The sequence below is a fragment of the Chelonia mydas genome, chromosome 24 (assembly GCF_015237465.2).
Source record: "Chelonia mydas isolate rCheMyd1 chromosome 24, rCheMyd1.pri.v2, whole genome shotgun sequence".
Lineage (NCBI taxonomy): Eukaryota > Metazoa > Chordata > Testudines > Cheloniidae > Chelonia > Chelonia mydas.
In genome coordinates, this window is record NC_051264.2 from 1,538,370 (window position 1) to 1,562,191 (window position 23,822).

Consider the following 23,822-nt stretch of genomic DNA (forward strand, 5'->3'; position numbering starts at 1 on the left):
AGGTTGAATGCTTAGTTCTAGTTTTCTTTCTGTTCAAATGTGGTGATGTCATGTGTTTTTCTTTAAGTTGGACCAATACATAACTTCATTCACGTGATGCCAGACCAAGAAGCTGCTAGAGTTAGGTGTTAAATCTTATATACCTCTGAGTGGGCTCACACTTTTTCTTATCCCCAAACCTTATGGATTATAAACTTGTTTTAGTAAACCATCTTGTTTGCTTTCTTGAAATAACGCAGCTTCAACTATTCTTGATTTCTGTTTGAAGAATCTGTTTTAGTGTGGCGTGTGTGTGTGTGTGTGTGTGTGTGTGTGTGGGTTGCTTCTACTGTCTTCCTCTGGTCCCTGAGGTTTAATCCATTTGTCTGGAGTTCCTACTGGTGAGTTGGGGTAAGGTCCTGTATGCTTTAGTAAGAGGTCTAGTTTAAGGTACACCACAGCATAAGAGATGGGAATCAATGGAAAGACATTGTTAAAGGATTGCAAGTTCTTCTCCCTGTGGGTGGTGGTGAAGGTTACATACACCTGTGTGAGAATAATGCTCTACCAGTTTTTTAGATGGATTTCATTAGTTTGATCCTGTGTTCTAGGGACCTTGGGTCTGGCTCAGTAGTGCAGGTGGAGAAACAGTTTGGGTTGCCTAGAAGAGTTGAGATTTGAGGTGAGTGGGAGAATGATCAGTCCTCTTTTATTTATTAATCAACCTGAGTGTGGCCTGCATGAAGGCTGGTTTTAGCTAACTGGAACCCTTGTAGCTGGGCAACTCTGTTTGCGGTGCCCTGTTGATTGGATGGCTTCTCTTCTTCACTGGTTCTATTTTTCACATGGTGGTGGGAGTTCTCATTGTTTCCTGAGGCCTCCTGTGCAGGGACATGGTCAGTTTGTCATGTAGGTGTATTTGTTTGCCTTCCACTTGGGAAGAAGAGAACACAAGCTAATCTTCTTGCTTCTCAGTTAGCATTAAAGAGGCTTCTAAATGTCCTTCAGTTATTGTAGATGGCAGTCTAGTTCTGTTCTTGCTTCGCATTATTGGTGGCAATGTTAGCTGTCTTTTTACCACAACTTCCTACTCTGAAAAGTTGTCAGATTTTCATTTTCATTTTTCATTTTCAAAGGACTATACAGACTTATTCCCCTTTTGAGTATTACTTCGCTGCTTTTAGCACAGTCCTTTCCCTTACTGTAGTTCATTTAGAATCTTTTCTAACATCTTTGTCCTGAGGGATCTCACTTTACAAATATGGCTACACAGCAAAATCTCAATGAGTGCCATAGGGTCTGCCATATGTCTGTGTTTAAAGCAGTGTGGCTCTGGTATGGAACAACTGACAGGATCTGAGATTACTGGCCTTCAAGACAAGTGACCTGTGTCTCCATATGCCAGGAATCAGTTCACTTGCAGTGAGATGCAACCACCTCCCTAGGTAGGTGGACTGTAAAGTAGCCTGTGTCACAGGATGGTGTCAAGTTTTGGTCAAGAACACCAGGACAGCCTCTTCCCCTTCCACCTACCCCCCTACTCCCTGTAGAGGAGTTAGCTTAATTACTTTCTATAAGCAAAGGGGGGAGAGGTGTTAGATGAGTTGCAAATAGTCAGATACATTTTACAAATGTTCTAGATCAGTGGTTTTCAAACTTTTGTACTGGTGATCCCTTTCACACAGCAAGCCTCTGAGTGCGACCTCCTTATAAATTAAAAACACTTTTTTATATATTTAATACCATTATAAATGCTGAAGGCAAAACGGAGTTTGGGGTGGAGGCTGACAGCTCACAGTCCCCCATGTAATAACCTCACGATCCCCCTCAGGGGTCCCAACCCCCAGTTTGAGAACCCCGTTTTAGATCATGGAAGGTGCAAAGAAAGCTTTTGGGTTGATACGGTGTGTGCAGAGTGGAGAAGACTGGAGGAAAAGTTTCGACAAGCAGGGAGATGGGAGTAGTGAGGCAAGGTCTTTGGTGATGAGGGGAACAGGTCCATGGAGAGCCTATGTAAAGGAGGAGGTCTCTTGGGAACTGTATCTTGAAATGAATAGGGAGCCAGTGGAGCTGTTTGAGGTGGAGGCTGATGTGCTGTCGCTTCCCTGTATGTTTAAGCTGGTGCCTGGTAACATCTTGCATTTCAGTTGCCTTGTCCTCAGCGCCCAGACTTCCCTAATATACAATTTTAGTGAGAGGGGAAAGGAAGGTGCAGATGAAGCAGAGCTGAGGTCTGTAGAGAGATTAAATGTGTTTGGTACCAATGTTGCAGGTAGTTGAAACAAACGCAAACTGCTTCTAAGGTCTCCTCTACTAAATCCCCCTCATAAAAACTTGGTGGTTATTCCTTGAAAACATTGGAGGGCAGAGTTGGTCCTGCTGAGACTCAGACCTGTTTCAAACAGGAGGCATAGACTCCCTGAGCCTTTCACCACCAGCCTTAAGTGACAGGTCTTCGCTTATCCCCTACAGTGGGTTTCAGTGGACACAATCAAATACATTTAATTTGTGTAATATTTTAATGAATTTCTTGAATTGGAGAAGGGCTGTGAGATTCACTTAGTCCTCTGGTATGAGTTGGCAGGGCCAACGTGCCTTTCATTTACCAGTCCAGACTCTTTCTATAGATAGCAATTGGTATGGGCAAGGCAAGGTTTAAAAGGAAGAAAAACCTAAATGGTCTTGAGCCAGTCAGCAGCTGCTGAGTCAGCGGGGTTCAACTTGGGAAGACCCTTAGGGAGCCCAACACAAAAAGAGCAACCATCCAGTGTGTGTGCAGCATCCTCCACAGATGCACAGGTATGGTTGGTCTTGGCACAGTGAACCGTGCCACACCTGAATCTGTTAAGCTGGCATTAAAGGTGGCATGGGAGCCCAAAGCCTGGTAGCCATTTGTCCAGCCTGGTGATATGGGAGCTTGTGGTAATGGCAGCAGCTGTCTCATTCTGTCAGCAGTGAGCTGTTGATACCAGCTGGATGGTGAGCACGCAGCACTGTCCGTGGAGGATTTCTCTTGCACTGGTGGTGGTGGAATGCATCTCGGATATCCCTGAACAATGGCAAGTGTGGCATTTGCTTTACCTTGGTAATCGGTTTACTGGCCGCTTTCTGACGCTAGATGATAAGTGGAGGAATATTGGCTAGGACTGGTAACTGCACAAGTTTTGTTGGTTTCAGTGTGCCTGTGATAATTCTTATGGTATGATCAAGCTTAGTGTCTACTAGTGTAACGTGAGAAGCGTTTAATCAAACTTAAGGCACAATATTCTCCAAATGAGTAGCAGAGAATGAGCCCCAGGCTATGCAGTGTTTGTGCATTGGCTCCCCAGGTGGACCCTACCACCTTGTTCAGGAAACACTTTCTGCTCTTGATGTTTCAAGGTACTTTAGTGGGATAGTATTTGTATGGGAGCTCTCAGTCTAGGGTGACCCATAAATACACTGGCTTTTTAACATCCTTTTGAATCCAGGCTGATGGACTGTGGTTCTTGTTGTGTGAGTGGTGGACAGCCACACCAATGAAACTACATCCCATGTGTTGCTTCCAGGGGCTGAGTGTCCCAGTTGTCTCCCGAAGTCAGGAGTCACAGCAGCACGTCTGCTGCGTAGGGAACTGAGATTTTTAAATGGAAGGATGGGGAAGGAAAAAAACAAAAAAAGGAAGTTTTGCATGTGAAACTCCCACCCCCTTGTGCTCAGTAATAGGACAAGTGTGCAACAGTGCACGGGCACTGTGGACCAACTGCCAAGGCAGTAGCAGAAGGGCATGCTGGATGAGTCATACGTCTTTGACTTTATGAAAGATGAGCCGCTCCATGAGCAACAGGAGCTGGGGCCAATTTTGACGTGTTCCTTTCTTCTTCACTGGTATTGTCATGCTTTCTTCTCTGGCGGGAAAGAGCCCAGGGAGCTGCCCCGACTATTCAGGTGCTGCCAGCTGGGTCTCCCTGGCAGCTCACTTCAGAATAGCTTCTGGGGCAGCTGAAGCAAAGATGACTAAGGAACGTGGACACTGCTTGTTCTCAGGTGAGAGAGGGGGCGGTAATGAGAGGCCTTGTGTTGCTGAAGACTAACTTGGCCAGGGAAATTTTCCTTTAAGAAATGCCAGACTGGATCAGTTGAACAGTCCATCTAGCCGAATATGCTGTCTCCAGCAGTGGACAGTACCAGCTGCTGCAGGGTTTCTTGCACCTTCCCCGAAGAAAGCCATTTTGGAGTAGTCTGCCCACAAAGTTCTTTCAACCCCTGTTAGTTAGAGATTGACTTAAACTGTGAAGCAGGAAGGTTTGCATCCTTCCAAAATGCTTGTTTTTTTTAATTCCTTTCAGTTAGAACCTCTGGATGATATTCTGGAGGATGTTCTTACAGTATAAATGCCCTATCCTGTTTTGAATCCTGCCAATGATTTCTTGGGGCAAGGAGTTCCAGTGTCTATGTGAGAAAATATTCCCCCTTAACAGCTTTGAATTTGCCACCTTTTAGTTTAATTGAATGTCCACTTGTTCTTCCATCTCATCTCAGGGTGAACAGGAGGTCCTGATTTATCTTCAGACCATTATTTTTGTGCCCTTAGCCCATCTCCTCAGTAAAACAAACATCCCGCCTCTGCAATCTCCATCGGAGATTTTTTTCATGCCTGTAATCATTTTCACTGCGATAAAGAGGTAGAATCTTTGAGCCAAAGAAGATAGAGGCATCTGTTTAGTTAGAAATCTTTCTCACTCGTTTAGACCCAAAGATTCATGCTAGAGGCTCCATGCTTGTGGAGGAAGGGACCAACAAAGCTATGCCCCCCATTCATCAGTTTAGTAGAGCATTTCCAAAGTTATTTGTCAGGGCGTTATCGCAAGACATGGACCCGGGCCCCATTGTGCTAGGTGGTGTACAAAAATGGAACAAAAAGGTGGCTCCTGCCTCAGAGAGCTTACAGTCTTTGTATGGTTGGAGATGAAGGTAACGGGGAGAAAGTACTGGTCAGCAGGATGGGCAGTGGCCATGGCACACTAGCTGCCTAACCATTACCAATTCTGCTGTAGGTATCGTGGCAAAGGAGAGTTTGAGGGCAGTGAGGTAACCTTGTGACGGTTTATGCTTGAGGGGCAGCATGGGAGAAAGCACAAAGGTGCTTGTTTAAAGTTTAAGAACGGGGCAATAAGGTCTGGCATTGTTAGCAGAGTGGAGGGCAGGAGTCGGTTCTATGGCGATTGGCTGTGAAGGACCTTGAAAGTTAAGAGAAGTTGTTTGGTGCAGTTGTGTAGGGAGAGGCAGTGGAGTGACACAGAGTGGGTGACAGTTGTCAAAGTGAGGGGACAAGAAAATATTTCCAGCAGTATTTTGAATGGGGGCAAGAATGGATTTGTCAAGGTGAGAGGAGGGTGCTGAAGTAGTCAAGATGTGACTGAGGTCTGGGATGAGAGCTCTCACAGGATGGAGAGGAAAGGCTGATCTTTGAGATGTGCAGGAAGAATCATGTACATATGTTAAAGAATAACTTACTAATACGTGCCTTACCCTTTTACCGTTTTACACTTGGAAATTGTCACAGGACTCGTGACTTTCCCCACGGCACACAGTGAGTTGCTGGCAGACCTGTGACTAGAGCCCAGGTTCCCAGTCCCTTGCTTTAACTAGAAAGCCAGATTATCTGCAGTATCTAGACACATAGCAGACTCTTGTTAGCAAACTTGCTTTGTCATCTCATGTCCCTCAGCTTTCCAAGCTGTTAGGCCATCCAGTACCTGATTCAGCATAAAGGGAATCTCACCCACCTATACTTAGCAGAGGCATCCTGTGTCATGATGGCATTGCTGTTCTCAGTGATAACCCTCATCTATCATATCAAGAAGGTCCTGCAAGGTAGGAACAGCCTTTAATTTATCTGACACAGGTTGTTAATTTAATCTATGGTTGGTATACAGCCAGGGTTCTTGTTGAATGTGGGGTAATGATACCGTCCTTCAAAAGGTGATTCCTGGGACATCGTGTAGAATGAAACCCTGCGGAAGGTGATAGCTTTCCACATGTAAGAACCAGACAAACTTTCTGTCTCAGTGGGATTGAAGGGCAGTCCTGAAGTCAACGGACTTCCTTTTATATGGAGGAGAGTGGTGGTCAAAGCACCACAGAGGAAAGACTCTTCTGGGTTTAATGGCAAGTGTGGGAGAGTGTAATTTTAATGATGATATTAAGAAGATGATGGCATATAAGTGTATAAAATGATAAATTGTAGGCAGAAGGTATTGAGAACTCTTTTTCTTGTTTCCTAAGTTATCAAAACATACAAACAAGGGGACATTCAATGAGGTTATAAAAGATGGCAAATTAAAAATGGATAAAAGGAACTACAAAATGCATAATTAGACTATGGAACTCATTGCCATAGGAAGGCATTAAGTCCCAGAACTTGACCAGACTCAAAAAGGAATTGGACATTTATATGGATATCAAGAATACCCAGAGTTCATTTAAAAAAAAAAAAATTAGCAAGAGAGATGAATCCTTTGCTTTAAATCCTGAGGTGGTTTTCTAACTAATAGGGGAGTAATAGATTGTCCCATATCTGCCTACTGCAGAGCTGTTCTGTCTTCCTCTGAAGCCTCAGGCGCTAGCCAGAGTTGGAGACAGGATACTGGACTACGTGAGTCTCAAATCTGATCCACTCTGCAATTTCTTTGTTCTTAATAGCAGGGGACTGGCAGTGGGGACTCCTTAGTTCTCTTCTGTTACCGATTTGTGACCCAAGAAGCTCAAATCTCTGGCCTCAATTACATAGATGGATTATTGAGGACTAAACAAAGTTTAGGTCACTTAACCACACTATGCCTCAGCTTTCCCATCTGTATAAGAGGAATAAGGCTTGCCTACCTCTGTAAAATGCTTTAAGATTGCTAGATCAAAAGTGCAAAAAAAGCATTAAATATTTTTGAGTGGCACCAGATCAGGTATTGAAGGATAATGCAGCTGAAGTATCTCTGACAGAGGTTCTACTTCTTCACTGGGGAGATGCTTTTCTTAGTTATCTGGACCTTTTTTCAAAAACGTCGTTTTTAGAAGCTTTCCCCGTGGCGTAGTCAGTATGGGAAGATACCAGCAAAATCGTTCCTTTTGCCCTGCTTCAGGTAGGGGATGGGGCAACAGACTTTGTCTAGTCCTCAATAATCCATCTGTATAGTTGAGGCCAGAGATCTGGCTGGTAAAAGGAGGACTTAAACTTTCGGGATATGTTAGCCACCATTACTGCTGCCTGCTTGCTGTCATTGCTACTGTAGCTGCTGCTTGTGTGTAGACTGGAGGCCTTTGTAGAAATAGAAATGTGTAAAGTTTAGGTCTGGAAACATCTTTTGCTTCTGTGGCACTTGGGTGTAGTAGCCTTACCTCCAGGTTCCAAACTATCTTCCCTGTTGTTTCTGCAAGGGAGGCAGTGCTACTCACGTTACATCCCTCTGGGTCAGCTCTGAGGGCACAGAACTTAGCTACAACTGTGTTTCTGCACCTGGATACCCCAGCCTGGGGCATTTTTCCTTGTTGTTGAGTGATGGTTAAAGTTTTATCATCTCCTTACTAGGAGAATCTGTTTAATCACAGGCCTTGCTGTTTTTCTCATAGGAATCCTCTTTGTGTTTGTGAGTTATGTGGTGTTAGGCATGTAGGATGGCACATCCTGACCAAGGGGCAACAATGTTAACAAACTTGCTTTGGCATTGCTGAGTGTCAGTCCAAGAGTTGTAACCCATCAGCCTGGACTGGTGGAAGTTCTGCTTTTTGGGTGAAGGTTGTAGCTGCTCCAGCACAGAAGAATGTTTTGCGACACTTACAAGTGAGGGCCATGGAGCGAAGGAGCCACTGGAGGAATGTAAAAGCTGTCATTGGAGGAAAACAGTCTCAATACACACTGTGTAGCTTGGCCACACTGTTTTAGCTTTACTGAATAGCTTCAGTTGTAACTGAGATTTTGTTGATCTACTACTGACTGTTTCTGAGGCTTCTCAGTTCAGCCTCGGAACAGCACTTGTCCCTTTCCCACATGCGGACTGTGTAATGGCTGGTGCATGTGTGCATGTCTCATAGAATCAGTCCCAAGACACGTTAGCAGCTCTGGTCCACTATTCACCCCTTGATTGTCTAAATTAACAACGCATATGTAGCTTTTCAAATAATCTTTCTTGTTTCTTTGCTTAATCTGTGCAGCACAAGGGATGCCATGGAAATGAGAAGTTGGGTCATGTTGTTTCTTCAGTGTCTGGGAATGGAAAACCTGCATTTCTAGTACCAGAGAAGTGAAACAGCCCAAAGCTAAAGAGACATGTGAATGAGCAAATTAGAGAGAGAGCTCTGTCTTGCCAGTGACTGCCCTGAACTTCAGCTAAATGATGTGAGCCTAGTAACAGGTTGGCTTCCTGGCTGTTTCTGCACCAAGCTACAACACACACATTTTACTCCAAGCTTTGTTTTTAGCACTGCTCATCCTTCTCTTTCTTCATCTGTAAATCTTGTTGCTGTGGTTGCATGTTTTTCTTGAACTGAAATACAGAACAATGCAACACTTTATGTAGCATTTCTTATATGCACTGTACCCCAGTGCGCATTAGAGTGAACTAATTTAGAGATAAAAAGTATCCACGACAGGGAGAGAAATTAAGGGTGTGCCTACACAGGGATAAACCTGTGGCTGCCCAGGTCAATGGGGCTGATGGGGTTTGAGCTCCATGGCTGAAAAATTGCTGTGTAGACATTCAGACTCAGGCTAGAGCCCAATCTCTGGGACCCTGCAATGTGGGAGGGTCCCAGAGATCAGGCTCCAATCTGAGTTCAAATGTCTACACAGCAATTTTAAGCCCCTCAACCCAAGTCCCATGAATCTGAGTCAGCTGACCTGAGCCTGCTGTGGCCATGCTCCAGGGCTTTTATCCCAAGAGGCCCAATCAAGGAAGAGAGAATGGGTGCAGATGGGAATTGAAGAGCTGGGGAGTCGTCAAGGCAGAGATGCTGCAAAACCATTCAGGATGGCAGGAGATGCACAGAAGAAGGCTCTTGCACTCATTGCTGAGAAACTGGGGAGTGGCTCAGTAGGGAGGCTGATTCTAGGTGGGGGTAAAGGGTGTGGGTGGGGGCAGGGGAGTAGAAGAGGAGGGGTTGGAATGAGTCCGTGATGGTCCTGGCAGCATGGAGTTTGGCACACGAGGCAGTCTGGGGAGCTGGGGCATGCTGCCGTATTGGAGACGGGAGCTGCAGTAACTGGGGGCAGTGGGAATCTCTGGTCTCTGCACCTTGCTTGGGTGCATCCGATGAAGTGAGCTGTAGCTCACGAAAGCTTATGCTCAAATAAATTAGTTAGTCTCTAAGGTGCCAGAAGTCCTCCTTTTCTTTTTGCGGATACAGACTGACACGGCTGCTACTCTGAAACCTGACGGTAGGTGGAGAACAAGGGTGGTGAGGGTCTTTCTGTCCCCAGCTTTGCCTTACAGGGATCTGAACAAAAAGAAACAGTTTGTACTGTAGCCTTTGGAGAAAAAGAAACCTGGTGTGGCAGCAGCATGCCCAGGTCCAGGTCACATACTGTCCAGCCGAGAAGCTGCCTTGCCACTCCAGAGAGTGGGCTTCAACCCCCCCAAAAGAAAGATGACTGATAAGAAGTAGAAGAGAAGGAATTGGGTAGTTGGGAAGAGAGAGGAGTAGGCTCCAACTGATGAGGGAAGTTTTCCCCTGTATATCAAAGTATTTACTGTCTCTAGAACTGCATGGGGGTGGGGGTGTAATGGGAGTATCCTCTCTGCTTCTCGTCTGTACTCCTTCTCCCTAGGGGTCTGTTAACTCCTAAGTGTTGGTTCTAAACTCTGACACCAGCATTTTTGTGATCCAGTCAGTAGAGCTAGCTCACCTACAGAGATACAGTTGGAGATAATTACAGTCTCTATCAAGTCTGAAACAAAACATGTTTTATAGCTCTTTTGTTTTCCCTTAGGGGACTTCGCCACCATTTGAGGATTTTGTTTCTCTTTTTTTTTTGTTTTGTTTTTTTTTCACCGTGAGTTTCTTTAGGGAAGTGAAATGGAGAATCCGCTTCCTTGGATGTGGAGAATTGCTGGGAGTAATTTACAGGGGAATTGCTGTGTTAGGTAGCAGGAGAAAATTCTGAATCATCTGGTTTGTATTATCTTCTGATGAAGATGTGTTGTAAAGCCCATCATGTCTTGGCTTTCAGGTGTGACCCTGAAATGAAATATATTGTTTAATGCACTTGAATGATAGGATTCAGTGTGTTTGTATATGTATCTATCCATCTTAAAGTAATCCTATTGTTGGCCAACTTTTTCACTGCTAAACACTCAGATGACTTCCTCTGATAGATTAGTCTATATCGATGTAAAGTTAGGAGTAAAAATATTTATGCTTTTGTTTGGTGTTTAGTTCCAGCTTGCTACTATAAAGGTAAACCTGAATCTGTGCATGCTCTGTTAGCTCTCAAAGCTGAGTCAAATTAGAAGCGCTTCTATTTTTTAGAAGCGGCAAAGAGTCCTGTGGCACCTTATAGACTGGAGCATAAGCTTTCGTGGGTGAATACCCACTTCATCGGATGCGTGGTTTTTTATTATTTTTAGCTGCTTTTTACTTTTCTTGGGTTAGTCTGAGACAAAACTGGGAAGCGTTTTGCAAGTTCATGACTGTCTGACCTTCAGATTTACTTGAGTATTAATAGTTTCTTCCTTCTAAAATGAAAAAATACTTAGCTACTCCCACGGTGCCTTCTTTCCTGCAGTTAAGGAAGAGGGGAGGGTATTTTGGAAATTCATATAAATCCTAATAAAGCTGCAGGTTCTCCCCCCATCAGCCCTCTTCTCTTCCTTCCCCATGCTTGCTTTTGCAACTGAATTAACAACACTGAAGGGCTCCAGTCAGTAAAATGTCTGAAGCCTGATTTAATTTTTATTGAATCTGGCTCAAAGTGCATGTTGATTTACCAAGCCAGTAACGTCTGCTGTCGAGAGGATTAAAATGTTACGATAACTGATTATGGCGATTGTGGGTTTGGTTTCTTGTTCTAGCAAAGAGGGGATTTGTAACGAATCGGCAGCGTTTTAGGTCTCTTGGACCTCGGATGGGTTGTGGCAGGGAGAGTCAGGATGTTATCCGTAGTAGGCTAACTTAAGCTTTTCTCCTTCATCAAGCGGACTACTTTATGCAAACGGTGATATTATAGTCAACACCCAGCTGATTATTAGCCAAGGTGGTTTTGGAATTGAAGCATTTTTAGTTTTCATGGCTCAAAGCAAAGTGTCCTATTTCTGGTGGTATTTCATTTTCAGGGTGCCAGGGCAGCTGAATTTCTGCCTCCAACTTGTCAAAAACTAAATCCTTATTTCTTCGTCAAGGGCCTCTGTGCATTCCCATTAATGGGATTCAGCACCTCTAGCGCTGAGCTGTGGGACTGTATAGAAAAGCCGTGTCCACTAGGGGGTGTGGTAGCGATCTCCTGGCTCCATGTGTATATGTGATAAGACAGGCGGTGCTCTGGAAGAGATCAAGACCAAGAGTCACAGCCTGGTCTCCAGACTCTCCAAGTCTGCCTCTGCTGCTTAGGAGAGAGATGTGCATCTTTTTGATTTCAGAGACAGCCCCCCACAGTTCAGCATCACCAGAGCACCTAGCCTCAGGGGCGATACCAACCTCTTCTAAAATGGCTCCTCTAAAAAGATGTGTCCAGGGATCCTGGTCCTGTATTGCATTCAAGGGATCCTGGAGACAAGGTGGGTGAGGTGGTAGCTTTTCTAGGACCAACTCCTGGTGCTGAGAGAGACAAACTTTGAGCCATGTGGAGCTCTTCCTCAGCTCTGGGAAAGGTACTCAGTGTCACAGCCAATATTTAACGTAAGTAAACACATTCTAAGAGACCATTCAAGGTAAAGTGGTCCATTAACACTTCTGCATTAATTCCTAAACCACTCTGTGAAATCCTCATTTTCTTCAGGTCAGGACAAGCACTAATTGACCTGTTTGAGTCCGGACAGGATGCCAACTGCCATCAGTACTTCAGGGCTCACAGGGAGAGAAAATTACTATCAGGCACATTCCTGCAGGACTGGAGCAGTCATCTGCTTTACACCTTCCCTCCCATTCCCTTGATCCACAGAGTCCGAAGGAAAATCAGCCAAGCGGAGCCGGTATGGCCCCAATATCTCTGGTACACAGATTTCCAGCTGTCCAGAGAGCTGCAGGTTTGTCTTCCGCTCCTTCCAGGCTTCCTTTCCCAGCAACAAGGAAGTATTCACTCCAACGCAGACACACGTCATCTGGCTGCAGGAAGAATAATCTGCTGGTCACTGTGGAGGCTGATTTTGCTTACAAAGGGTCCAGTTGGTACTATTACAATTCAGGAAAACTCTGCCCTCCAGTTTGCAATGGACATGGTTTGTGTTAGAAGCGGACTATAGGGTTAACCCTGTTATGGGCCAGTATCCCTTGGGTATTAGAATATCCACTGTACTTGAAATCACAGAGTTAGCAGTGGCTTCCTTCAGGGTTCATGTAGCAGTTCTCTGCTCATCGCAGCATGGTCAGAGAGAAACCTATATTCTCTCACTCCTCAGTTTCATTTTTCCTTGAGAATGTTGAATGCCTATCCCCTGAGAGGGGCTCCCCTACCTGGACTTGAATCTCGTCACTGTGCTGCTGTCTACCCTACAAGCCCCTGGCTTAGGCATCTTCGAATAAGCAGTGTTCTAATAGTTGTTAGCTCTTCTAGGAGGGTTCGTGAGCTTGCTGCCTGGAGGTAGGGAGATGAAGTTGTCAAAAGGGCTCACCCTAGTTTTATGCCTGAGGTTCTCTGATTTTTCACTTGTCACGGTGCAGCTCCCTCCCTGTTTTCTTCCCCAGACCTCAAGCTCATCCAGGGGAGTTGCATTTGTAATCACTGGAGGTTAAAAGAGCCTTGTGTTAGGAGAGACTAAACCCTTTTGAAGATCAAACAGTTTGCAGTTTATAGGGGAGATTAGGGGGAACCAATTAAAAGCAGACTTTCTTTCCCCCGTAACAAGAGATGTGTTGAACACGCTACTTCTTACCCAGGAAGCCAGTGCTCGGGGGGGGGGGCGCTAAGGCACATTCTGCTAAGCCCACAGCAGCTTCTATGGCCTGTTTAAGACAGACTCCCCTGGTAAAGATTTACAAAGCAGCAATGTGGAGTCCAGTTCATGCTCTCATTCAGCACCACTCATTGGACTTGCCATCCTGTTCTGATTCTGTTTTTGTTAGCGATACTACAGTCTGTTGTGGGGTTTTCTTGTTTTTTGGTTTTTGTGCCTTGAACTCTTCCCCTGCTGTCCTCGGATGTGGGCACTGCTTGCTAATCTTCCATTAGTGGGTATTCACACAGGCCCTTGAAGAGAGGTTGGTTACTAGCATGGGCGGTGGGTGGAGCCCCCTTTTGGGGACGCTAGCCCCCAGCCCCATCCGTTCCTCTCTTGTAGTCTCGCGACCCCCCCAGAGACCCAGGTGCCTACCCTCGGCCGCAGGAGCCCCAGGCTGGCTGGAGGCCCGAGTACCCCCCCTCAGCCGCAGGCCCAAGCTCCCTGCAGTCGGAGCCCCATGACCCTCTGCCCCCTGCCCGGCTGGAGCCACAAGCTGCACGGCCCTCCCCCGCCCAGAGGAGTCCCAGGCTAGCAGGAGGCCTGAGCGCGTGGCTCCCCCCCCTTGGCTGGAGGTGCCCCAAGGTCCCCCCTGCCCCACCCGCCCGGAGGAGCCCCAGGCCAGCCGTACCATGCCTCCCCTTCCCAGACTTCAAGCTGCCCAGGATGAAAGTGTCTCACTCTTGCAAAGAAGCTTTTGATATGCCCCATGTAGGTTCCGGGGTGGCTAAGGAGGTGTATTTGCTACTCCGCTTCCTGGAGTCCCCAGTGATCTCTCTGGAGTTCAGGGAGATTACTGATGAACCCAGGAGGCTGAATAACACATACCGCTGCCTCAGCCACCCTGGAAACTGCATGGAGCATAATAAAGCAAATAGTTCTCTCCTCCCCCAAAACCCTGCAATTGGGGGTTTGGCGACCATGGCCTCCCCTGGCCTATTATACCCACCACCCATGGTTATTAGTGACTGTTGTATTTATGCCACCCACCATTGCCTCTTCCTTGGAGTTTTGTGTTTTGGCACTCTGCAGATGTGGGAGAAGGAACTGAAGTTGCTGTTTATTATGTGTATTATCATAGCACCTCGGAGCTCCATTCAGAGCCCAGGACCCCACTGTGCCAAGCATTGTACAAACAGAAGAAAGACAGTCCTTGCCCCAAAGAGCTTACAGTCTAAGTGTGACAAGTGACAATAGATGGATGCTGATTGTCGAGGGAGTATAAGGAAACACGTATGGTCAGCATGGTAGGCTGTGGTCTCAGCACACTAGCAGCCTAATGGTTGTCAATGTTTTTGTAGGCCTCACAGCAAAGGAGTTGAGGAGCATAATGAGTTAACTTGGCAAAAGTTTACAGGGAGCTTGTCCCAGGCACAAGGGGAAGAATGGGAGAAAACATGCAGATGCTTGTCCTGGGCCAACTGGAGTCGACCTTTGTTACTTAGACCAGGCAGTCGGTAGGGATAGGTCATGAAGGGCCTTGAAAGTGAAAGTAATTAGTTTTTGATCTGATAGAAGGTAGAGCCGGTGAAGAGAGGGTAACATAGGCCAAGTGATGGGCTTTGAAAATGATCTTTGCAACAGTGTTCTGCAAGGACATCAGTGGGGCAAGATTGCATTTGTCAAGGCCAGAAAGAAGAACGTTGCAATAATTGAGATGTGAGATGAGAGTTTCAGCTGTGTGGCTGTATCTTAGAAATGTTATGCAGAAAGAATCTGCAAGACTTAGATGCAACCTGGATGTGAGGCCCTAGACAGAAGTCCAAGTCAAAGATAAAAAGAAAAGGAGTACTTGTGGCACCTTAGAGACTAACCAGTTTATTTGAGCATGAGCTTTCGTGAGCTACAGCTCACTTCATCGGATGCATAGCATATCGTGGAAACTGCAGAAGACATTATATACACACAGAGACCATGAAACAAAACTTCCTCCCACCCCACTCCCCCGCTGGCAACAGCTTATCTAAAGTGATCATCAAGTAGAGCCATTTCCAGCACAAATCCAGGTTTTCTCACCCTTCCCCCCCCCCCCCCCCCCCCCCCCCCCACACATACAAACTCACTCTCCTGCTGGCAACAGCCCATCCCCCTTTATCATGCGCATTATAAAGAGGGGTTTCAATCAAGGTGGGTCACCTCCAGCACTAATCCAGGTTTTCTCACCCCTCCCCCCACACACACACCCCCCTCCAAAAACCACACACACAAACTCATTCTCCTGCTGGCAACAGCTCATCTTACAATGTGCACAGCAATAATCCAAGTTTAACCAGAACGTCTTGGGGGGGGTTTTGCAGGAAAAAAACAAGGGGAGACAGGCTACCTTGCATAATGACTTAGCCACTCCCAGTCTCTATTCAAGCCCAAATTAATAGTATCCAATTTGCAAATGAATTCCAATTCAGCAGTTTCTCGCTGGAGTCTGGATTTGAAGTTTTTTTGCTTTAAGATAGCGACCCTCATGTCTGTGATTGCGTGACCAGAGAGATTGAAGTGTTCTCCGACTGGTTTATGAATGTTATAATTCTTGACATCTGATTTGTGTCCATTTATTCTTTTACGTAGAGACTGTCCAGTTTGACCAATGTACATGGCAGAGGGGCACTGCTGGCACATGATGGCATATATCACATTGGTGGATGTGCAGGTGAACGAGCCTCTGATAGTGTGGCTGATGTTGTTAGGCCCTGTGATGGTGTCCCCTGAATAGATATGTGGGCACAGTTGGCAACGGGCTTTGTTGCAAGGATAGGTTCCTGGGTTAGTGGTTCTGTTGTGTGGTATGTGGTTGTTGGTGAGTATTCGCTTCAGGTTGGGGGGCTGTCTGTAGGCAAGGACTGGCCTTTCTCCCAAGATTTGTGAGAGTGTTGGGTCATCCTTCAGGATAGGTTGTAGATCCTTAATAATGCGTTGGAGGGGTTTTAGTTGGGGGCTGAAGGTGACGGCTAGTGGCGTTCTGTTATTTTCTTTGTTAGGCCTGTCCTGTAGTAGGTGACTTCTGGGAACTCTTCTGGCTCTATCAATCTGTTTCTTCACTTCCGCAGGTCAAAGATGACACTCAAGTTACAAGCCTGAGTAATAGGCTGGTGATGGTGTCCACTGTGATCAAAAAATGTGGTAATTGGGCAAGCTTTGGGAGGAGAGATTAAAGAGCTCTGTTTTAGCCATGTTGAGCTTGAGCTGATGGCCAGACACCCATGAGGAGTTGTCAAAGAGACAGGCTGAGATTTCTGTTTGGAGTAGAGAGGTAGAACCATTGGCACAGAGATGGTAGTTGAGTTCATATTTGCAGATAAGACTGACCAGATAAGGTGAAGAGGGAGAAAAGAGCATCTAGGAAGTGGGTGAAGGTGCACACCCTTATGTAAGTGGAGCCAACAAACTGCTCCTGGTGTGATGTGATATCACAGCACAAGAGTGCTACTGATCTCTGTGGACACAGCTTTTCTGAATAGTTTTGCAGCTCAGCACTAGAGATGCTGAATCCCATCTCTGTGAATGCCCAGGCGCAACTCTGGAAAAACAGTTACTAGTAGGAAGAGGTTACTTCTCCAATCCAGTGGTCTGAACTAACAGGGGCCTCTGAGATGCCAAACAAACACAGCTGGTGAGCGCTGTTTCCTCTAAGCTGTGCGCGCACACACAGATCCTAAACCCCGTGCACACGGCAAAACACGCGCACACAAATTTTCACAGAAGCACAAAAATTTGCACAGAAAATTTTTTTGTGCACACGGCCTGTCAAAAATTAGAGGGAACATTGCTGGTGAGTTTAAAGTCTGGCAGCTTTAATAAATAACTTTACCTTTATTTTTTGTTTAAAAGGCTTTTACACTTCAGAAAGTGCAATCCTAGAATAGGTAGATCTTGGTTGTTAAATACAACAGCATTATTCTGTGTCATGCTCATAGAATCACTGTGGACAATGGAGATACTTCAGGTGCAGACAAAGATTATTGCATCCCTTCCCCCCCCAAAAAAAGAAAAAGCAGCTAGCATGGAAAAGTACTGGAACAGAGTGAAAATCTGTCAGTGTGAATGATGGGCTTCTTGCCCTTCTGCAGTCCAGGAGAAGACCATTGTGTCTTCAGGAGGCCTAAATCTCCTTTATGCATTCTGGTATTTTTATTTTTTTTTTTTGCTAGCAAATATTATAGCTGCATTTGTCTTGGTGCCAGGTCATGCGACATGGAAGATCTTTGTGCATGAAACAGTGTAAGGCTTTTGAGTACCAAGACATAATTCAGTGAAATTGCATTAGATTGCTTCTCACTTAAGGTGGCATCTATTTTCCTGTTTGTTTGTTTGTTTTTTACAGTGGCGCTTCTTGTTTATATATCAAACTGGAGCACATTTAATATGCAAGATAATGGCCTTCTGTTCAGAAGGAAAATCTGCAAGATGCCTTTCCTCCTGGGTGGGATGTACTGTACTTAGTGAGGTTTGGTATGGAACTTCAGACATTCTAAACCAAATAGTGAGGACTGCCATTCAGTGATACTGCGTGTGAAGAAAGTTAGGAGGAAATTTTGTTCATGACCATTGTATCCTGTGCCAGCCTTTGCCAAGTATATAGCCCTCTTATTCAGCTGTAACCTCCTCTTTTCGACTCCCAAGACCAGCAAGACCAGGAAAGTTTTGCTGAAGTCCTTTCATGCAGACTTAACTGCAGCTGTGCATTCTCCAAGCAGCTGGAGCTGTGCTGGGACTCTAGGTGCAATGAGTTTGTGTCTGCATGTGGTGTCATGTGACTCACCTGGACTTAAATAACTGTTTTCTCTCTCTGAAGTGACCCCAAGTTAAATCAGGGATCTGCATTTCACACCTTTCCCAAAGCACATTCTTTGCTTGTCTGTGCTTGCCTTTCTGTATCTGGTTACAGTATACATTAATGCTCTGACAGCAAGGCCCAATTATAAACTAGGAAGACTTCTAGCTGGTGTTCACCTTTAGTAAGAGAACCTGTTCGAGATCAGACCTGCCTTAGTAGACTGGCTGGACTTTTTCTATTGCAGTGCAGATTTCCACGTTTTCCTTGCTGTGTAAAGTGGTTGTACCGCTTTAACAGAACACTGCTTCTATGGCACAGCGGATACCTCTGCACCCATATCACAGCATTGTCTTGATGCTCTAGCCTAGTTCAGCTCGTATTAGGGTTCTACTTTAAAGACATGGAATTATGAGGGATGTATAAAAGAGTCAAAACTTATTCCTGGCAGAAATTTAGCTTTCAAAACTTCAGCCCATGAGTGACTTAAAACAACACTTAGAAACAGTCATACCTCTTTCCCCCTTTAAGGTTGAGTTCATGTATATGAGCTTGGTGCATATTGGCCATGTTTCAGGGCTCATAGAGTACAAAAACTAGTTTGATTTTTAAAAAGGGAAAATAGGGAAGAGAGAGGTTCCTTTTCTATGGCTTAAAAACAGCACTGTTAGATTGCCAACCTAGACTTGGACATCCAGCTAGTTGCGTCAGGTGACAAAGTGGGTGGCATATATCAGGATGCAATCATTTTAGGACACTTCTTCACCAGATGTTCTATAGTTTGAAGTTCATTTCTCCAATCACAAATAGGAGTGTCTCAGTCCCCATTTATGGTGGAGCTAGGTGCATTTACCCTGTGATACGCAGATGCTGTTCAAAGTGGACCATAGTTTCCATGAGACTGAGAAGCCACAGGATCCTTTAGTTGGGTCCTTGGTGAGTTGTGTGTTTGGGACATTGGCAGCCTTTCATCTTGATGATTGGGGAAGAACCCTGAGTTTTTGAGCTCTTGCACTGCAAAGGAACAAGATTTTCTAGATTTCAATCAGAATCTTGATATGTTATTTAGGGCTTCCTGTACTGGAAAATCGTTGTTCCCTCAAATACGATGTGACACAAAGGATTCTCATGTCGCAGCAGATTTGGGAAGTGTGGCTGTGCGTCAGTACAGAACGCCACAGTTGTGGTGGTTTTACTGTGCCTGTAGTGATCCGCATGGTGGTGGGAAGTCCAGAAGTGACGTGTGGGAGCTGTGTGACTAGACTTCTATAGTAGAGTAGACGAGGGCCAGTGAAGATTTGTGGAGTTTTTGCATCAGCTTTCTGGGTTATTTCTGTTGGTAGAGAGTAGTTAACATTTGGTCTGGCGTTCCTACCCAGCTCCCTTAGTGCTGCATTTTAGATTGCATTTAAATCATTGGGATCATAACTGGCAAATGCCAAGGAACTTCAAATTGCAAGTTCTTTGGTCCTGACATGTGCAGTTAGGTACAGAGGAGAAGTATAAATTCAGGGGGACAGCTTCCACTGACTTACTGTTGTGCTTGTGACATTTTGCTAAACCCCTTGATAGTTTGTGCTTATGTGGTCTTATTCTGCTGTGTTGTCTTACATGCTGCTACCCAATTGTTGATGTAAAAAGGCCATTGAAATAAACTGCCAGCATCTTCGTTATGCCATCAAGACTTAGACACAGGAGGTATTTTGAGGATGCACGAAAATTTTAATATATTTTGTTAAAGTAGATTCTCCTCCATAACTTGTATTTCTTCCAAACCACTTTTTGAATGGTGAAGATCCTGTTAAACTGACCTTTCTCTGAGTGACCACAGTAGACTGATCTCCTCCTTTCCAAAAGGATTTTTGTTGGCTTGTGTAGTGAGCTTTTTGTCAGGCCTAAGGGATAACAGATTACCGCTAACTTGATGCTCCATTCCCGTTTGCACCAGGGTATATGGGTGATTAAAATCAGGGGTTTAAATCACTTTGATTTGAATCAGACAGGAAACCTTGATTTAAAATTCTTTATTTGTACATTTTAGTTCTTTTCCTAAAAACAGGTTGGTTCTCATTAGCTGATAACCATTAAAACATGTTTGCAGCTAAGTGCAGCCTTTACATTAACTTCGGTGCTACTTTTTGCTAACAGGAGGATACAATATATCTAAATGCATTTATTTAAGCAATTATATGGCTTAACTTACATGATTCAGATGCTAACATAAAAATTAAGAAAGTGGTGAATGATGCATTTCTTAAATGCACAAAGACAGTATTTTATTTTTTTAATAAATAAAACTACCTTAAATGTTGCATACTTGAACTTCTTGATCAGCATGTTTTGATTAAAAAAAAAAGTTTCATTTAAAACTGCTTCATTTAAAAAAAGGAAGTATAATCTGTAGCTAACGATTGTTTCTGGTAACCGTGTCCTTCAAGATTATGGAACTAGTAGATCTCAGCTTCTCACACTGAGCTTCTATTCATAGATTGCAAGAGAGAAACAAGCTTTTTCAACTTCCATTTGTTTTCTTAACTTTGAATGAGCTGGTCATTGAACTGAACTAGGAGAATGAACTGAAACGAAGGCTGTGGCTACGCTACAGAGCTGACAGCGGCGCATGGATGATGCGGCTCCGCTGCTCGCGCAGGTGCTCGAAGCCGGCAGGAGAGAGCTCTCCCATTGACTTCGTTATTCCAGCCCCCACAAATGCAGTAGCTGTGTGGGCGGGAGACGCGCTCCTGCCAACATAACGCTGCACCTGCCAGAGCTTAGGTCGGTGTAATTTGCGCCGCTCCGGGGAGTGGCGGATTCGCCCCCTGAACGACCTAACTGATACCGACGTACGCTGTGGTGTGTACATAGCAGAAGAAAATCATTCTCTCTGCTACTGCTGCCAAAAGCTGGTTTAGCACTTCAGAAACCTGCGGTTCCGGGTGCTTAGTCACTGACTTCCACCAGATCGGTGGGTTGGATTTCTTTTGAAACTTTACAGCTTTCATGTATTGCTTAATATCTTTGTATTTATTTTAAATGATACTAATAGATTATAGTAGGTTTAGGCCTTAATACAGGTTGTCCTTTTTAAACTTTAAATAGGTTAAGTTTTGAAAAGTAAACCTGTAATTTAAAATTTTAATACATTGATTTAAATAATTATCCACTCTGATTTGCACTGAATGGGGTTTTGCACCTGGAGTGCATGGCAGTGTCTGGAGCAGAAAAAAGTGAAGGGAGTGGGTGGGAATGGTCTTGTTTCGTATTAACCTTTTTTGGTAAGATGCAGCTTTGTCACTGTAAGTGCATCACATTCCTTACAGACTAACAGGGTAACTTAACTGAAAGCAGCTGACTGCAGAAAAATGACACTTTACAGAAGACTTTATTCTTTAAAGAGAAAAAACTTTGCTCCTCTGTCTCTGACCTGATGACTTGAAATACTTTTTGCTTGATTTGAGTGTCTTTTTCCAAAGACTAAAGGCCCCACCCCCATCCAGCACAACCCCTTCCCATGGTGCTCCAGTGCAGACACCCGACATCCTGCTGTTCTCCGCCCTACCCCTGGGCAACAAGAACACCCTTGAGTGGCCCAGTATATTACGAGGAAGTGCGGTGGAACTCAGTGACCTACATGGAGGGGCAAAGAGGGACAACTTCCCTGCTGGCCCAGACCACTCCCAGTTGGCTTCTGAAGGGAAAGCACAAGAGAAAGAAACTTAGTTCAGCTACAAAATGAGAATGGGATGAAACACTAACCCTATTAAAACTTTTGTGTGCACAAATGAAAATGTCAAACTTCTGAAAGTGATGGTGCTGATAATACAGCCGTGGGCCTGGCACAAGGCTGCTGTTCTGTGTCTCTGCCATGGTATATCGATTGTGGGTGCATAGCAGGATGCATCTCAACCCCTCTCCCTCATGACCTGTGCACAGACCCCCACATGGGTTGGAACCATTTGATGCATCTATGAACGGGTGTAAACAAACAGCCCATAGACAGTATGCACCTGCTCCAGGGACGTGTTGGGCTTTGTGGGAGCGGTGCAGCAGTCTGGAGGTAACCATGCAATACTGGCAGGGGGTGCTGGGAGTGGATGTGGTGCGCTGTGCACCCTGGACTGGGCACCTTGGGTGCATGCAATTCCAGCAGGTCAAGTTGCCACAGGGCACTTCTCTAGTGTAGACAAGGGTCCTGGCTTGTTTTTTACCAGACATACACTATTTTTGCAAAGAAGACTGAAAGGAAGCTTCTTAGGAAAGCCCAAGTACGTATTGGAGGAAGTGGTTGAACCTCCCATGTAATCTATCTGAATGGTTTTCATGTATTATACCACTGGTTCCCATTTGGCTAAGACTTCAGGTGTAGTAGCCAGCAGCCTTGTCCCCTTACAGCTCCATTCCCTGTTTTTGGACCCCACTGTGCTGGAGCTCTCCCACACCCCCTGTATTCTGTTGGGTGCATTCCAGCCCATAGCACTTAAGGAAAATCCAATCATGGAACATGCCAGGTTGTGAGAGGCTGGGAACAAAAGCACCCTGAGAAGGCCAGCCATCTGTGTGCCATATCAGTGGGGCACCAGTGCGCAGTAGAGTGGCTGGGCCCAGTGGTTGGCACTAGGATTCGGGGGAGGAAGGACACAATAAGGCAAGGGGAAGAATGCCAGCGATTGCACCAGAGCTTAGGTGTTCCCAAGTTATCAGCCTGCAAAGAGAGCCTCTGTAGTCAGAGCTCACCAGTCTCCTAATTCCACACATGAGACTCTTAGTTGGCTGCATTTGCTGCTTTTCCTACCTGTTTCCCTGATACTGACCCTGCTTTTATGCCAATCTCTCTCTACAGGATGGACAGAATGACTGAAGATGCACTGCGCCTGAACCTCTTAAAACGGAGCTTGGACCAAGCGGACGACCGGGAGGATGTCCTGGCAAAGAGGTTGAAAATGGAAGGGCATGAGGCCATGGAGCGCCTGAAGATGCTGGCGCTGCTGAAGAGGAAGGATCTTTCTGGCCTCGAGGTGCCCCACGAGCTCCCGGTGAAGCAGGACGGTGTTAAAGTCTATGAAGAGAAGCTGAATGGGAGCCTGAGGCCCCATGCAGATGGCAGGACTGCAGGGCGGCCGGGCAAGGAGAACATTAATGATGAGCCGGTAGATATGAGTGCAAGGAGAAGGTAGGCCACTGAACAACTGGCGTTTTTGTCAGTTACATCTCAGCACAGACTCTTGTTGACCTTCTGTTCAGCCAAATAGGAAGTCCACAGTCATGGGAATTAGAGCAGCATTTCGTGGGGCTGCCTGGGGATCTTCCATGGCATCTGAATCTCTGCTTGTGCAATCTCTCTGGCAGGCTCAGCTAGGAGCAGTTGCTGTGCTTCCCTGCAGAGGTTCTCTGGGAACAGTAACCGTGTTCTCCCGCTGTCAGAAGCCTACCCGTTATTTTTGCTGTCCGAACCACCCCTCTTCAACACACAAGTGGATTTTGTTCCTTTACTGATAAACTTGTGTATCGTATATAAACTACAGCAGTAACGTGGTGGCTGGGCATTTAAAAAAACAATCCCACTCCATTTAGTCTTTTATTAGTGCCTACAAAAGTGACGACTAAAATCCTCTATTTAGCTGAAGGTAAAGTATGGTATAAGTGCATGGATAATCAATCTTGACCCTAACCTTGGAGAAACTGGTGACTCCAGGAGTAAGAAGGTAATTGTTTTCTTAGCAGAGTCTAAGGTCTTGACAACACTACCGTGTGGGGTCGATCTAAGATACACCACTTCAGCTATGTGCATAACATACCTGAAGTCGCTGTTCTTAGATCTACTTACTGTGGTGTCTTCACTGCGGTAAGTCGACGGCTGACGCTCTCCCATCGACTCCACTTGCGGGCCTCGTTCTGGTGGAGTACCGGAGTCAATGGGATAAATTGACCCCCGCTGGATCGATCGCTGCCCGCCG

The 23,822-nt window shown here is 45.5% G+C and overlaps 1 protein-coding gene across 6 annotated transcripts in view; it reads left to right on the forward strand.

Annotated features, from left to right (window-relative positions):
* GATAD2B (GATA zinc finger domain containing 2B) overlaps positions 1–23,822 on the forward strand; it is an 83,827-nt gene that overhangs the window by 30,868 nt on the left and 29,137 nt on the right. For all 6 annotated transcript variants that reach the window (XM_043535627.1, XM_037882639.2, XM_043535626.1 and 3 more), the window contains one exon: positions 22,709–23,038. In XM_043535627.1, coding sequence (XP_043391562.1) covers positions 22,710–23,038 — 329 coding nt within the window. In that variant the 5' untranslated portion in view covers position 22,709. The remainder of the gene's footprint in view (positions 1–22,708; positions 23,039–23,822) is intronic.